General features: G+C 42.2%; 1 protein-coding gene across 1 annotated transcript; it reads right to left on the reverse strand.

Annotated features, from left to right (window-relative positions):
- Nucleotides 1-241: 241 nt before the first annotated feature.
- On the reverse strand, nucleotides 242-15,239 carry LOC138971699 (CWF19-like protein 1). Its single transcript, XM_070344478.1, has 15 exons — nucleotides 15,166-15,239; nucleotides 14,966-15,050; nucleotides 13,466-13,541; nucleotides 12,378-12,479; nucleotides 10,211-10,422; nucleotides 8,915-9,027; nucleotides 8,489-8,573; nucleotides 7,793-7,924; nucleotides 7,063-7,183; nucleotides 6,639-6,718; nucleotides 6,195-6,313; nucleotides 4,984-5,074; nucleotides 2,435-2,548; nucleotides 1,127-1,224; nucleotides 242-448 (listed from the first exon to the last, which is right to left on the reverse strand). The coding sequence occupies exons 1-15, from the start codon at nucleotides 15,189-15,191 to the stop codon at nucleotides 307-309; spliced, it is 1,596 nt and encodes a 531-aa protein (XP_070200579.1). The 5' UTR covers nucleotides 15,192-15,239; the 3' UTR covers nucleotides 242-306.
- Nucleotides 15,240-15,324: the final 85 nt, after the last annotated feature.

Genomic DNA, 15,324 nt, shown 5'->3' on the forward strand with positions numbered 1-15,324 from the left:
TCGATACAGTTGGAGGGAATGTGCCTCAGAAGAATTTTATTTTTTATTATTTTTTTAAAATCACTGACTCAATCAAAATGAAATGCACATTCACATCTCCATCCTCCCCACCCTCTCTCTTTCCACACACACACACACACACACACACACACACACACACACACACACACACACACACACACACACACACACACACACACACACTTGTGCCAGTACTGCATGACGGTCATGAACAAGACAGTTCTCTTAATCAGTTATATTCGTCCCTTGTAAAAACATATAAGCAACAATGACGTAATTGTTGTGCTACTGGAAATTGAAGTCAAAGTCGCGGAATGAGGACTTGAAAGCTGCTGCTTGCTCAGACTCTTCGTCCTTGTCAATCTTGCAGTTCTTCCAGTCCACCCGCTCCGGCATGTTGAGGATTTGGGGCTCTGCCATCACTTCTCTGGGAAATAGATAATACACACAATAACAGGATATACTTTTTTTTCTCACAAAATCAAGTGTTTCTTCACATTGTATATAAATTATGCATACACAACCGACGTGGACATTCTTTCTGCAAAACAGTTCTGTACCAATCCTCATTACAGACATGATACGACCGTAACTATTAGGATGAACCATGTCAGTAGCAGTACCAGCATGAATAAACCGAGATGCTGACAATTTAAGAATGAACAAATAAGAATCGACTATTCGAAAATAACTCATTGGGTTTGTACTGGTTGTGAAAGAGTGAATGTCTTTGCTTTTAATCTAACAAATAACTTCAGTCCTGTCCATGTGTTTCCAACACTGTCCTCTGTCAAACAAGTGATGGCCAAATCTCAATAATTTTACTCGCCAGCTGGGCGAGTAACTTCAAGAAAGTCACTAGCCCGGCAGGTATGTCCCTGGCCCGGTACATACCACAGGTGATCTGCAGTGTTATATGGCTTGACAACTTTATATTAAAACCAAAAGTGTTGCATTTGACCAGAATTGTCAGTGGCCAGCTGGGCGAGTTGCCAGGCGGTTTCTACTAACCCGGCAAATTTGTTCTTGCCCCTGGCGATCTGGCGGACAATTTGGCCGTCCCTGCAAGCTACAGCATACAAGGGTGCGCCAATGTTACACTTACCTGCCAAACTGCAGTGGGAACTGCTCCTGGATGCGGTGCAGCAGTCGCTCTCCAGTTGGTATTTCTGCGTAAAAGTACGGGACTCCAGCTGGTACTATCTGAAACGTTGAAAGAGCGTTTTGGTGTTAGATACTGAGCTTGCCTTCTTCTTGTGGATCACACATACTGAGCTTGCCTGATGACGATCACACTGACCGCTTGAATTACCAAGGATGAAAATTTACCTGCACTAAATTGCCAAGTAAGTGGAAGTTATCCTGTAACACAATAATGTGGTACACCACCATGTTATTTTATGTATAACTTCCTTCAATTTAAGTCTAACACACTGAGAAATTCTGTTTGGTCTCATATGTTTAGCTTGAGCGGATGAACATTTACTTAATTGTGACCTAACGCAGGGGGACATTTTTTTTCTAAACTGCAACCCAATAATTACACTTTCCTAAATCTTGAAAACGGCTCCAAACTCATCCTGGCACTGTTAGTCTGATTAATTCTACCAAGAAGTTTTCAACGACTGAATCCAAAATCATTTGCATGGTTAGCTGGTGATGCAGAGCTTCTACTTTTCCCTAGTTTTCAGAGAAATGTATTGATGAGAAACATGGAAAGGTGCTCACATTTCCATTAGCTTGCATCCTTAAGAATTATATTTAAACTAAAATAATGTTTTAGAACGTTTTGCTTTCTGTCAGCGGATGCCCTGGTGATATAATTGTTTGTTGTTGTAATGTAGTTAGCAGTGCCAGGAATGAAAACTGTTTAGAAATGATGTCATATGCTAAATATAACTACAAATTAGATTAATAACAAAGAGCGTGAAAGACAGGTCTTGTGATTAGTCCGTTAGTTGCCATCTATCTTAGTATTGTCCCTGAGACTTTAATATTGATGCCAGAATTTCAAGTGGAATCCTGCATATTGTGTAGTGGACTGTAGAAAAGAGTGACCACACATACATGGTGTCAGAAGTGGGACGTAACGGAACCAACTGATTGGTGCGCGCATATGGTCCCAGAGGTGGGATGACATAAGCCCAGTGATGGCGCTACATGTAGTATTTTTTCAAACCGGTACGCAAACTTTTATGATACAAACAGTCCAGAAAAAAACGGCTGGTCATTGGAACCAGTAAGAGTCCAATTCAGAGTACTGGTTTTGTTGTTTAACCAGCAAAAAAGGAACGGTAGTTCAAAAATCGACCGGTAGGTCATACCAGCAGCCGATTTTGTTCCGGTATTTTCTCATTTCAACCAGTAAAATACTGGTAATTACCGGTTAACCCCAGTACTGCAAAAGCCCTACCTGTTTGAGGTCTGAGTGCTTGGGGATCTCGTCCAGCGGGAAGGACGCTTCCTCGGCACACTGCGAGAAGGTGTCCTTGATGTCCTGAATGCTGTCCTGGGGCACTGGCACCGCCTGCAACACCATCCATTATGGTCAATATTGTATTACTCTCTTCGTCTCGCTGTCTGGTCTAACAGTATAGACGTGTGATCGACAAGAAGAACAAGTATTACTCTCTGAAACTCATATACAGCTAATTAGGAAGCGCGATTCTGTGGCTGCACGATACCCACAGTGACAGCAGCCGAACTTCCTTGAGGGAATTCCCAAGGACAATCTACCAAATACCAGTGGAACCTTCCTTTTAAAGACCTCATTTTCTCAGATTTTATTTGAGGTTTTAACTCATTATCTCCCAGGTCCCCCCCGCGGGTTAGGGGGAAGAATTTACCCGATGCTCCCCAGCATGTCGTAAGAGGCGACTAATGGATTCTGTTTCTCCTTTTACCCTTGTTAAGTGTTTTTTGTATAGAATATAGTCAATTTTTGTAAAGATTTTAGTCAAGCAGTATGTAAGAAATGTTAAGTCCTTTATACTGGAAACTTGCATTCTCCCAGTAAGGTCATATATTGTACTACGTTGCAAGCCCCTGGAGCAATTTTTTGATTAGTGCTTTTGTGAACAAGAAACAATTAACAAGTGGCTCTATCCCATCTCCCCCCTTCCCCCGTCGCGATATAACCTTGAACAGTTGAAAACGACGTTAAACACCAAATAAAGAAAGAAAGAGCAAATTTTTGATTCGTGCTTTTGTGAACAAGAAATAATTGACAAGTGGCTCTATCCCATCTCCCCCCTTTCCCCGTCGCGATATAACCTTCGTGGTTGAAAACGATGTTATACACCAAATAAAGAAAGAAAGAATTATCTCCCAGGTACGGATATATATATATATATATCCGTACCCACTCATATGGCTCTATCTGACCTGGTACGGATATATCCGTACACACAGTCACTTCAGTCGCTTCATGCAACGTCGATCTAACGCCTGCATTCCATCATGTTGATATACAGTTACTACAATTCTGAGTGACCTGCTGCAGCACAGCTGGTCTCAGCTAAAAAAAAGCTTGGTCAACATAGGTGGGGTAGAAAGTGTTAAAAGAGGAGTTCCACTGTAAATCAAAGGGAGGTAAGCGCTCCAAATATAGACGAGATGAGTGTGTGTGCAACAAGAGAAAGTGAGAGCTATGCAAAACCAATTTCCTGGTACCTGAGAGAATAACAAGAATTTTGAATTTGAAATGAACACGCCAATTTCATCCCAGGTTTTCTAAACTTGCAATGCCTGTCCTTGTAACAACATAAACACCATGAAATGTTGTTCTGCTACTGGAAATGGACGAATTTCAAAATTAACTCTGTCAGGTTTGAATGGGTGGTGGAAGAGAGAATACCCTTGCCAAAACCTCTGACCAAAATTGGAGGGGCCAATCACTAGCGAGGGGTGTGTCAGAAACAAGCACATGCTTCTGTCCCTACAAAAGCGATGGAGTTATTTCCGAAAACCGTCTCTTGAAGTCAAATTTGCATAATTTTGAGGATGAAACTATAATTTTTGACTCACATGCGAAGCAAAAGTGAGTCTATGTACTCACCCGAGTCGTCCGTCCGTCCGGACGTCCGGCCGTCCGGAAAACTTTAACGTTGGATATTTCTTGGACACTATTCAGTCTATCAGTACCAAATTTGGCAAGATGGTGTATGATGACAAGGCCCCAAAAATCATACATAGCATCTTGACCTTGCTTCAAGGTCAAGGTCGCAGGGGCCATAAATGTTGCCTAAAAAACAGCTATTTTTCACATTTTTCCCATTTTCTCTGAAGTTTTTGAGATTGAATACCTCACCTATATATGATATATAGGGCAAAGTAAGCCCCATCTTTTGATACCAGTTTGGTTTACCTTGCTTCAAGGTCAAGGTCACAGGAGCTCTTCAAAGTTGGATTGTATACATATTTTGAAGTGACCTTGACCCTGAACTATGGAAGATAACTGTTTCAAACTTAAAAATTATGTGGGGCACATGTTATGCTTTCATCATGAGACACATTTGGTCACATATGATCAAGGTCAAGGTCACTTTGACCCTTATGAAATGTGACCAAAATAAGGTAGTGAACCACTAAAAGTGACCATATCTCATGGTAGAAAGAGCCAATAAGCACCACTGTACTTCCTATGTCTTGAATTAACAGCTTTGTGTTGCATGACCTTGGATGACCTTGACCTTGGGTCAAGGTCACATGTAGTTTGGTAGGAAAAATGTGTAAAGCAGTTCTTAGTGTATGATGTCATTGCTAGGTTTAGTTATTTGACCTTGACCCTGAAGGTCAAGGTCATGTAAAGGTCAAGGTCAAGCATGTGAGTCATATGGGCTTTGCCCTTCTTGTTGCAAATGCAACACCCCCCCCCCCCCCCACCTGTCAGCCTGAATAAAGAAACTGACCTGATAACTGTGTAGACAAAATCAAAAGTTTTGCAAAACACAACACACAAACCTGAATCTGAAGGTGTGAGGTCTTGTAGTTGCGTTCAAAGAACACCACAGATTTCCCTTGAGCCTTGAAAAACTTCTTGAGTGAGGCTTTGTATGTGGAAAGGTTAAGGCAGTGATGTTTAAGCTGGGATACATACTAAACAAGTTGTTGAGTGAGGCTTTGTACGTGGAAAGGTTAAGGCAGTGATGTTTAAGCTGGGATACATACTAAACAACTTCTACACTAGCATGTTTGATACACCGCATATTCTTCTTCACGAGAAACAACATCCTGCATGCCTAATTTCATGTACATTCTTCACGAGAAACAACATCCTGCATGCCTAATTTCATGTACATTCTTCACGAGAAACAACATCCTGCATGCCTAATATGTACATTCTTCAAACTTAAAAGCAAAAAAAGTGCTTTTTATACTCAACTGCTACCATGGTAATTCCCAAACAACATTTGCACTGACAACATTGACTTTCAAAATTAAAAGCACCATCATTCTCCGCACCCCTTCTAGCTCTTCTGTCTCCTCATGCACACAGCAAAAGCAATTAACAAAACTTCTCTTTCACGATAAGATGAATACAAAATGGAGTGGGTGTTGAAAAAGGGCAACTGATTGAAGCAGAAAAATGTCAGCAACTTGCAACATTTGGAAACTTCAATCATATGTGTAGATTGACAGAAAGAGCATGTTAAAACCAGTACCATTATAAACAAGAGGCGAAGCCTTCAAGGCTCACGTAAGAAATAGACAAACAGTAACACAAACTCAATCACTCCGTCACACATACACACCCACACACACAGTAAGCTTAGGTGACACTGTGCAAGAAAGAGAGACACTATACTAGATCTAGATCTGTCTGTCTGCATGTAGCCTACTTACAGGGACACGACTGCCAAATAGTCTCGGCCCGCTCAAAATAACAATGACCGAGACCACACACACCACGCGAGAGAGAAAGACTACAGGGAGGCATGCCGTCATGATGCATTAATTGACGTCAAACACTTTTGACCGTGACGTAATCTTATGCGAGCTTTATCCATAGTCTTGGATAACCACTCACACATAGACTCGGAAATGTTAAAGTTTCTACCACAGACATACACACGCACAAACACACACACACACAAACGCACAGACAGACAAAGTTACGATCGCATAGGCTACACTTCGTGAGCCAAAAACCATCCCTGCTACCAGTCAAAGGATATTTGTCGACGTCCTGCAGCACATCATCAGGTGAGGTGACAGTACACCTGTGATGGTGAATAGGTAAGATCAACACGTGGTCAGGTACCAGCCCTCCCTTTGCCAGCGCCATGTACGCCTGTCACACACAAACACACACTGTTCTTACAATGGGTCGTAAGTCAAGTTTGACATAACATTTTGTGAACTTCTTGCGACTATTGCATGCACAACAGTATTGATAAATGTGGTCTATTATTTCTCTAAAATTGCTACAGGCAACATAATGTGAAGACAAATGTCCTACTTTGTAAGAAGTTACAATATTTAAGAGAAAGGATTGAAACTACAACGTCAACAACACACTGTTTTAAGAGTACAGTTACCACAGATCAAGCTGTACAACAGTCTTCAAAGAATTGAACACACCTAAGATGTGTGAACCACACACACACACACTCTACCTCTGTAGCCACACTGACAACCAGGTGTTTCTCCACTTCAGGGCTGCCAAGGCAAAACCAGCAGCTACCACTCGGCTCGACTGCACACACACAATCATATAGGTGTCACACCTCATCACTGCTGTTATATCAATTGAACACACACAGTCATGTCTGTGACACATCTCATCACTGCTGTTATATCACACACAATCATGTCTTCATAGCACTTCATCACTGCTGTTACATGAATCTATAAAAGCACACAAAAGTTTAGTGGATCCCCATTCAAGATCTCACTTTTCCAGACTTTCTGTAGTAAATGTACTCCCGACTCATTTTTAAATGATCGTGCTGGCTGTAACGCTTCCTGCCACACAACCCCCCCCCCCCCCCCCTCTTCATTAACCTTTCACGCAGACACACATCAAACAAGCAAACTCACAAGACTTTCTGGGCATCTTTCCCCCTCGTCCCCCCCTGTCGTGCTGGCCTTGTCGCCTCCTGCCCCTCTGGTCTCCACCCCTGCTGCTCATGTCGTAGAAAAACTGCTGACCACTCTCCTCCTGAAGACACAGAATAGATCTAATTCAGATTTTACTGCAATGATCACTTCCACAGGGGGAGATAGCCTAATTTAAATAATGTACACACTCATGCAGAGGTGTCACTCTCATAAACAAAAAATATGAAGGGGTCGAGAGACAACAAACAAACAAAAAAATCAATTCACAGAACCTTCTTCTTCTTCGTTCATGGGCTTAGACTCCCACGTTCACTCATGTTTTTAGCATGAGTGGATTTTTACGAGTATGACCATTTTTACCCCACCATTCAGGCAGTATACGCCGATTTCGGGGGAGGCATCCTGGGTATTTTTGTGTTTTTATAACCCACCGACATGGGTTACAGGATCTTTTCCGTGCGCACTTGGTTTTGTGCTTGCATGTACACACGAAGGGGGTTAAGTCACTAGCAGGTCTGCACATAAGTTGACCTGGGAGATCAGAAAAATCTCCACTCTTAACCTACCAGACGGCAGCGACCGGGATTTGAACTCACGACCTCCCGATTAGGAGGCCGACGTCTTACCACCACGCCACTGCGCCGGTCAATTCACAGAGCCAAAACACACAATCTCTCAGTCTCGCACACACACAAAATGAGTCAAATACCTGATCTTGTTTTTTGGTCAACGCCTTGATTTCTGTGGGTGTGTAGGGGCACTCTGTGGCATCCGACGGCTGTTTGATCAGTTCTATCCATCCCATCTTGCTCATGGGAACTATGTTGCAGGCATACATGTACTGGAACAAGCACAACGCACAAAGCTGTACTAACAAAAAATGATGCTTCAATTAACGTTCAAATTATTTTTCAGTTGAAAATCCACTGCCACACAAAAAAAGCTTATGATAAACTGTCAACAACAAAAATATAAACACATCATCCATCTCACACTTAACTCATGGGTGGGACTGAAAAATGTCAAGAATTCTGAAGAATTTTAAGGGGTGGGGGGGGGGGGGTGTCTGGGGGTGCCCAGACGCTGAAGGATTTGTATAATTAACAACCAAACAAAAGTCACCACAGACATTACGAATCCGGATTTCCGGCATATACCGGAAGAATCCCACCCATGCTTAACTTATTCGGCAAAAAGCTATTCATCCTTTCCAATTTTGAAAAAAAATGTGGGAAGTCCCATTACTGAATACTGTGAAACTGGTCTTACACAGAACCACTCTCTTACACACATACTCATTCTCACACACACAAGCATTCTCACCTAATTGTTTACTACTCATTATAATAACATTTTCTACTCTAGCAAAATATAACCACTACTACGGAAGTAAAGCACAAACTACCTTTCTCTTCTCCTTGTTTGCAACATTGGCCAGCGCAATGAACCGCGAGACAGGGAGAGCTGTTTCCTGGATGGTCTTGTGGTTCCTGGATCACAAATAGAAGACATTTTAGACACTGACAAAGAAAGCAAAAACAGAGGGTTATGGCAAGATAGAGAAAGTACAATCAGAAGAAATATCATGACAGATAAAGAAAATTCAGAGTTTTTTTTCATGACAGAGAAAGCACAAACAGAAGTTTTTTCATGACATTCTATTTCTTGTTGTGCAAAATTGCAGCCAGGCATAACATTCCAACCCCCCCCCCCCCCCCCCCCCCCCCAAAAAAAACAAAAACAAACAAACAACCCCACAACATGCAGGGGTCAAGGTGATCCAGTGAAGGTTAAAAATAAACCGCATCACAAGCAAGTGAACACACAGTACCTGTACGGCTGTCTCTCATAGTGGACCTTCTCACAGCCAGCAAAGTGATAGCGTGGCCGGAGCACACGAGCCAGTTCTGCAATTAGTGGTGAGTCTGTTCTTCTGTCTGTTTCCTGGGGAGAAGACAAACATTTAAATAAAGCATCGGATATCACACTGCTTGTTTGTAACATCAGATTAAGAGGGCCAAGTACACACTTACACCTGCCAAATGTAAACAATCTTTGTACCACAGTAACCAGGCAAAAGCCTCCCTTTATGGCATATGCTTTTCTATTGGAGGAGTCCTTGAACATGAAAAATATGCCTGCAAAAAAAAGAATTCGAGCCCCAAGTACCATTCGTTGATAATCACTCTTGCTTGGTTCAGATCTAGACTTTCTTCCTGCACTGCACTGTCAGCCAAAACATGCACTCATAAGGGTTTGATACATAGCCACAGGCACCCACATTTACCCATTTCCTCTGCACTCACACATAGAGTGTTGTTCTTAGACCTCAGTCTTCGATCATCGACACATACATTATTCATCTAACGCATTCAGGCATCAAAACAGAGGAATACCAACAAAAAGGAGGGACAATTTTTTAAAACAGAAGAACAGAAAAAACAAAAGCTAGGAATTTTCATGGAGGAAGTTTTAATGCCTGGAATTGCTTTGACCAAAAAAAGGAGGATTTTTTTTTTAAAACAGAAGAATCAAAAAAACAAAACCTAGGAATTTTCACGGAGGAAGTTTGAATGCCTAGAATTGCTTTGACCCCTGGTGAGTCGACCGTCCAATAATGTTGACATGTAGGAGGCTATCTAATGAACAATTTTTGGAAAGACATGTGGACCTAAACACACTTTCAACCAGGTCCAACAGGTAGGTATTATCCTCTGAGTCCGGGAACTTCTTCTCTTCTTCTTCGTTCATGGGCTGAAACTCCAACGTTCGTTCATGTTTTTGAATGAGTTCTAAGACCATTTTTACCACGCCATTCTGGCATCATACGCCGATTCCGGGATATGCATGCTGGGTATTTTCGTGTTTCTATAACCAACCAAACTCCGACATGGATTACAGGATTGTTTTCGTGAGCACTTGGTCGTGTGCTTGCGTGTACACATGAAGGGTGATAAGGCACTAGCAGATCTGCATATAAGTTGACCTAGGAAATCGGAAAAATCCCCACCCTTAACCCACCAGACGGCTACCGTTTGACCTCACGACCTTCCTAGTAGGAGGCCGATGTCTTATCTACTACGACACTGCGCCCCTCGAGTCTGGGAACAACACTGCACATACTTACAGGTTCTGTGGCATATTTGTCGACACCCCTGGGCCACTGAGAGGTGAGCAAGATGTCCGTTCCTTTGTACTGCGAGTTGCTGACTACGGGCAGCAAGAGATCAGCCACGTCCTGAGAACTGAAAGTACTGATGCCTTTCTCCCCCTCGGCCTCAATCCCACTCAGGTAGGTGATCTGCAGGCCTGAGCTTGCCGTGTAGCGACCACGGGGACCTGGAGGAGAGAAGAACAGACAATTTTGTGCTTTTTGGGTTTTAACAAAATTGTATTCAAAAAACAGTGGAACCCCCCCTTTTCAGACCTCCAAAAATCTGAGAAAAGCAGGACTTAAAAAGGAGGGAGTCTTAAAATGGGGGTACATTTACACAGGTTATCAACAGGTCTGAGAAAACAGGGTCTTAAAAGGGAGGGAGTCATATATTGGGAGGTCTTAAAAGGGGGGTTCCACTGTACATGACCTGAAATAATTGAAAATATGACTGTAACTAGGACACGAACGGAAGCAAATACTTATTGTATGTGACCATAACAAGACTAAATTACACACATGTGCAATTGGACATGACAAGACTAAATTACACAAATGATGGTGGACATGACAAGACTAAATTACACAAATGATGGTGGACATGACAAGACTAAATTACACAAATGATGGTGGACATGACAATAATAAACCAGAAGAACAAATTGTGGGAGTGGGGGATGAACAGACAATTTCTATCTAAAGCAACAGTGTTGTTCTCAGACCTCGGTTTTCGTCTTTGACACATACTTATTTGATTGGATGCATTGTTCTGACCCCTTGTCGGTACTGTCCCATAGTTTTCACATGTTGGAAGTGTTCTGACAAATAAACTTTTTTTTGTAGCCAGGACATTTTGACCTATAAATAGCTTCAATCCAGGTTTTAACTGACCTGAAGCTATCCTAATAGGCACTACATCCAAACTCTCCAAAGCCACCTCCGACTCTCTTCAACTCTCTGACTCTTCTGTCCCTCTGTCTTCTGCTGTCAAAAACCTCGGAGTCACTCTAGACAACACCCTTTCCATGAAACAACACATCTCTTCTGTCTCTCGCACCTGCTACTTCCAACTCTGCCGCATCGCCACTATCCGCAAATACCTCACCACAGATGCTACCGCCAAACTGGTCACTTCCACCATTCTCTCACGTCTTGACTATTGTAACTCTCTCTTGGCGGGTCTTCCCTCTTCTTCTATCTCTCGTCTCCAACGCATTCAAAATAGCTCTGCCCGTCTTGTCCTACGAAAGAAAAAGAGAGATCATATCACCCCCCTCCTAAATCAGCTCCACTGGTTGCCCGTTCCTGCCCGTATCACCTACAAAATCAACACTCTCACCTACAAATGCCTCCATGGTCTCGCCCCTGCCTATCTCTCCGACTCTCTTTCTCTCTATGTCCCTTCACGAACACTCAGATCATCTGCCGACTCCCTCAAGCTCAACATCCCCCACACCAAACTCAAAACAGCAGGTCAACGCTCATTTTCTTTCCAAGCACCTAGCCAATGGAACACACTACCTCTCCCCCTCCGCCAACAACAGTCCCTCGAATCATTCAAATCTGCACTCAAGACATTCCTTTTTTCCAAATAATCCATGCATTCTAGTTTCTACACTGCCCACCCCATCCCACCCTGAATAACTGTACATATTTTAATGTTTGATGGTGTGTGTGTGTGCTAGTGACTTTAAGTCTCCGTGTGTGTGAACGAGTGTATGTGCGCCTTGAGTCGCCTGTTGGTGAGATATGTGCGCGTTATAAATATTCGTATTATTATTATTATTATTATTATTATTATAACCGCGGAACCTGGGCACAACACTGATGCAGTGATTACGCCGACACATGATTAACGTGTATTTAACGCATTCAAAAATTCGCTGACATTTTCCTAAAATGTTTCCATCACAATGGGTTTTGCTTAATTATACGTGTGATGTAGTGTAATATCAAGGTGACTCTTTTTCTCCAATGCTTAAATCCGGTACGCAAAAATGCACGCACTCAGCCTCCAGACAAATGCCAGATAACTACACATGTGCTGTTCCGTGATTATTTCTTTTCTGGCAATGAAAAAAACTCTTCCGGCTGACATGGAAAAAAAATGGAAAAAAAAAGTTCTGAAAGTGAAACTGACCCAGGTAAGTAATGTTTTCACACAGCTCCGGTGACTCAGAGTCAGGAAAGTACTTGCTGAGGTCAGGTTTACATGGGCCTAGTATTAGTGTTGGCACTGGAGCTGAAAAATCACAAACAAAAACCAAAATGAATTGTGACAGAAATGAAAGTAAGCTGAAATCTTGCACATTTAAATTAGACATTATTTGTTTTGCTGTGTATTTATTTCCTGTTATGATAACAGTGCTGTTATCCCCCATATGTAAGACATGCCAAACAGGAAGAACATTATGGCTTTAACCTCTTCACTGCCACAGTATAACAGCATTTTGGTATTGCTGTGTGCCAGGGCAAAATTTCGCTTTCTTCGGTAGGTTCACTAATCTGTTCACTGCTCGATCATTTATTGAGATATCTCTTAGATCTTTGGCATGTGTTTTGCTTATACCCTTGGCTATTATAGGATGACATGATCATTGGACTTTGTTTGTGATTGTTATAGTAAAAATTGATATAATGACCATTTTCGTCAAAAATTACAGTTTCCGGACTTACACACACACAGTGACACACATTGCAGCACGTAAAACCACACAAAACACTGCTAAAACTGGTGTCAAACATCAGGTACTCACATTACAGCCCATAAAAGTATTCTTCTGTGTGGTAATCCATAAATCACTTCTTGTAGAGCTTCCAGAACACTGTATCGCTTGAAAACAGGTCTACGAGTTGAGGTCGGACTTTCGGCCGCCCTTGTGAATGGCGAGAATGCTAACACAGTTTTCAACACGTGGTAGAACGTGGTAGCAACTTTAGTAACTTATCCGAACGGTCTATGGGAAAGAACTGTGTTTAGAACCCCTACAAGTACTTGGACAGTGGTTACCTCCCATTTACTTTTCAGAAATGTCCTGAAATGTTGGTGACACAAATCCCACGTATAAGATACGGTTATGGGCGTACGACAAACCAAAAATGACCACGTATTACATACGGGGTGGGCAGTGAAGGGGTTAAACACTGCTACCAGTCAACTTCATATGATCGATGCATGACACTAACAATCCATCCCACCTCCTTATCAAACTGTGTAAAATGACTCGCCCTTCAGTTTGCCAGATTTATACTGCTGCCAGTCCGTGTCATCGGAGCCAAAGAAATCGCCCACACATAACAGCAGCTGAAACGAGACAGCACATGAGAATACACAATTGTGCAATGACAATTACACATTAATACCCACCAAAATACCCGTGTGACCTGGAATAATAGGCCGTGAAAGGTGGATGCAGCGCCTAAAGGCAGTCGATCTACTGGCCGATGTGAATGCGTGATATATTGTGTAAAAAATTCCATCTCACACGGCATTAATAGGTAACATGCGCCTTGAGTCACCTTGTGTGGTGAGATACGTGCGCGATATAAATCCTCGTAAATAAATAAATAAAAATAAATTAACATGCTTCCATTTGAAACTTCGAGGTCTTCATCGGGGATTGACGCCCGACCAAAGGTAATTGAAGCCCGACGGAGCGAATCGACGGAGGGCTTCAATTAGACTTTGGGAGGGCGTCAATCCACGATGAAGACCGAGAAGTTTCAAATGGAAGCATGTTAATGTTATTGTAATTCAATCTGACGACGATCTCTTTCCTGCTTTCATGCGGTTGTAAACAGACATAATTGGTTCTGTTCTGTTCACACACTACTTTCAGTCCACCTACCTGCAAGGGTCAAGTCCCAAGAAATATGTCTCTGTATTCCTATTGTATCACTCTGCTCCTGTTTTGTTTTCTTTCACACACATTTTCCCTTCTTTTTTGAGGAGTTTCTGGACAGCAAACCCTAAAACAAATTCTTTTCATCACAAAAGTGATCTTTTGAATTGACTGACGTAATCCGGAGGAATTCATGCATCAACTTACGTCACGTATTCGACGTCATCACTTCGCATACCTTATGGTCTCGATATTTCGTTGAGCTTCATATTTCCTACTTGTAAAATGACCCTCAAAGCTAACCGAGACTAGTTGAGGCTGTATCAATGCGCCTCGCCAGCAGGTTGTTAATGGATTTTTTAGCGAGTGGTTATCGACAATTAATGACCGGTAATTTTTAATGAGTTGGGGCATTCTGACCAATCACATGATCTGTTTCATTAAAACGCCAACTTGATTGAATTACAATAAATAATAACATGAACGACCTGATGTAGTAGAATGACATGTCTTCCATTATTTCACTTTTTCTTCTGTTTGTTTTTTCTGCCTGTGTGTGTGTGTTTAAATTTAATTCTCTCTCTCTCTCTCTCTCTCTCTCTCTCTCTGTCTCTCTCTCAGTAACGTTAGGAGTTGAAAGTGATACAAACGTCCACTTGTCTTGAGGATTTTGCTGATCCTAGTGCGACTTTCATCCTCTTTTTCATATCTTTCAGAAAATAGATCTCTCTCTCTCCCGCTCTCTCTCCGGCTCTCTCTCCGGCTCTCTCTCTCTCTCTCTCTCTCTCTCTCTCTCTCTCTCTCTCTCTCTCTCTCTCTCTCTCTCTCTCTCTCTCTCTCTCTCTCTCTCTTCTTGGTAACGTTACGAGTTAAAAGTAATACGAACATCAAACTGTCCGCTTGTCTTGAGGATCTTGTTGACCCTGGTGTACAGGCGTGTGATGTTCCCTTCCACATCTCCGCTCACCAACCTGCAAACACAAGTTCTACCGATAAAAACGATTATCATCGACAACACAGAAACGAAAAGCAAATATTTCACTCAAGCTATATCCACTGATAACTTCAGATCAGCACAAGACTTACACTTTTACAGCCTTCGCGTCTGCCATGCCGACTTCGAAATTGAAAGTTGTTTCTGGCGCTAAACCGGAAGTAAAGATGACAGGACCGGAATAAATAGTTTTATTTTCCTGCATCGGCCGATAGTGACAGTATTTTAACTACATGTTTGGATAATCGGCA

Source organism: Littorina saxatilis, linkage group LG7, assembly GCF_037325665.1.
Source record: "Littorina saxatilis isolate snail1 linkage group LG7, US_GU_Lsax_2.0, whole genome shotgun sequence".
Lineage (NCBI taxonomy): Eukaryota > Metazoa > Mollusca > Gastropoda > Littorinimorpha > Littorinidae > Littorina > Littorina saxatilis.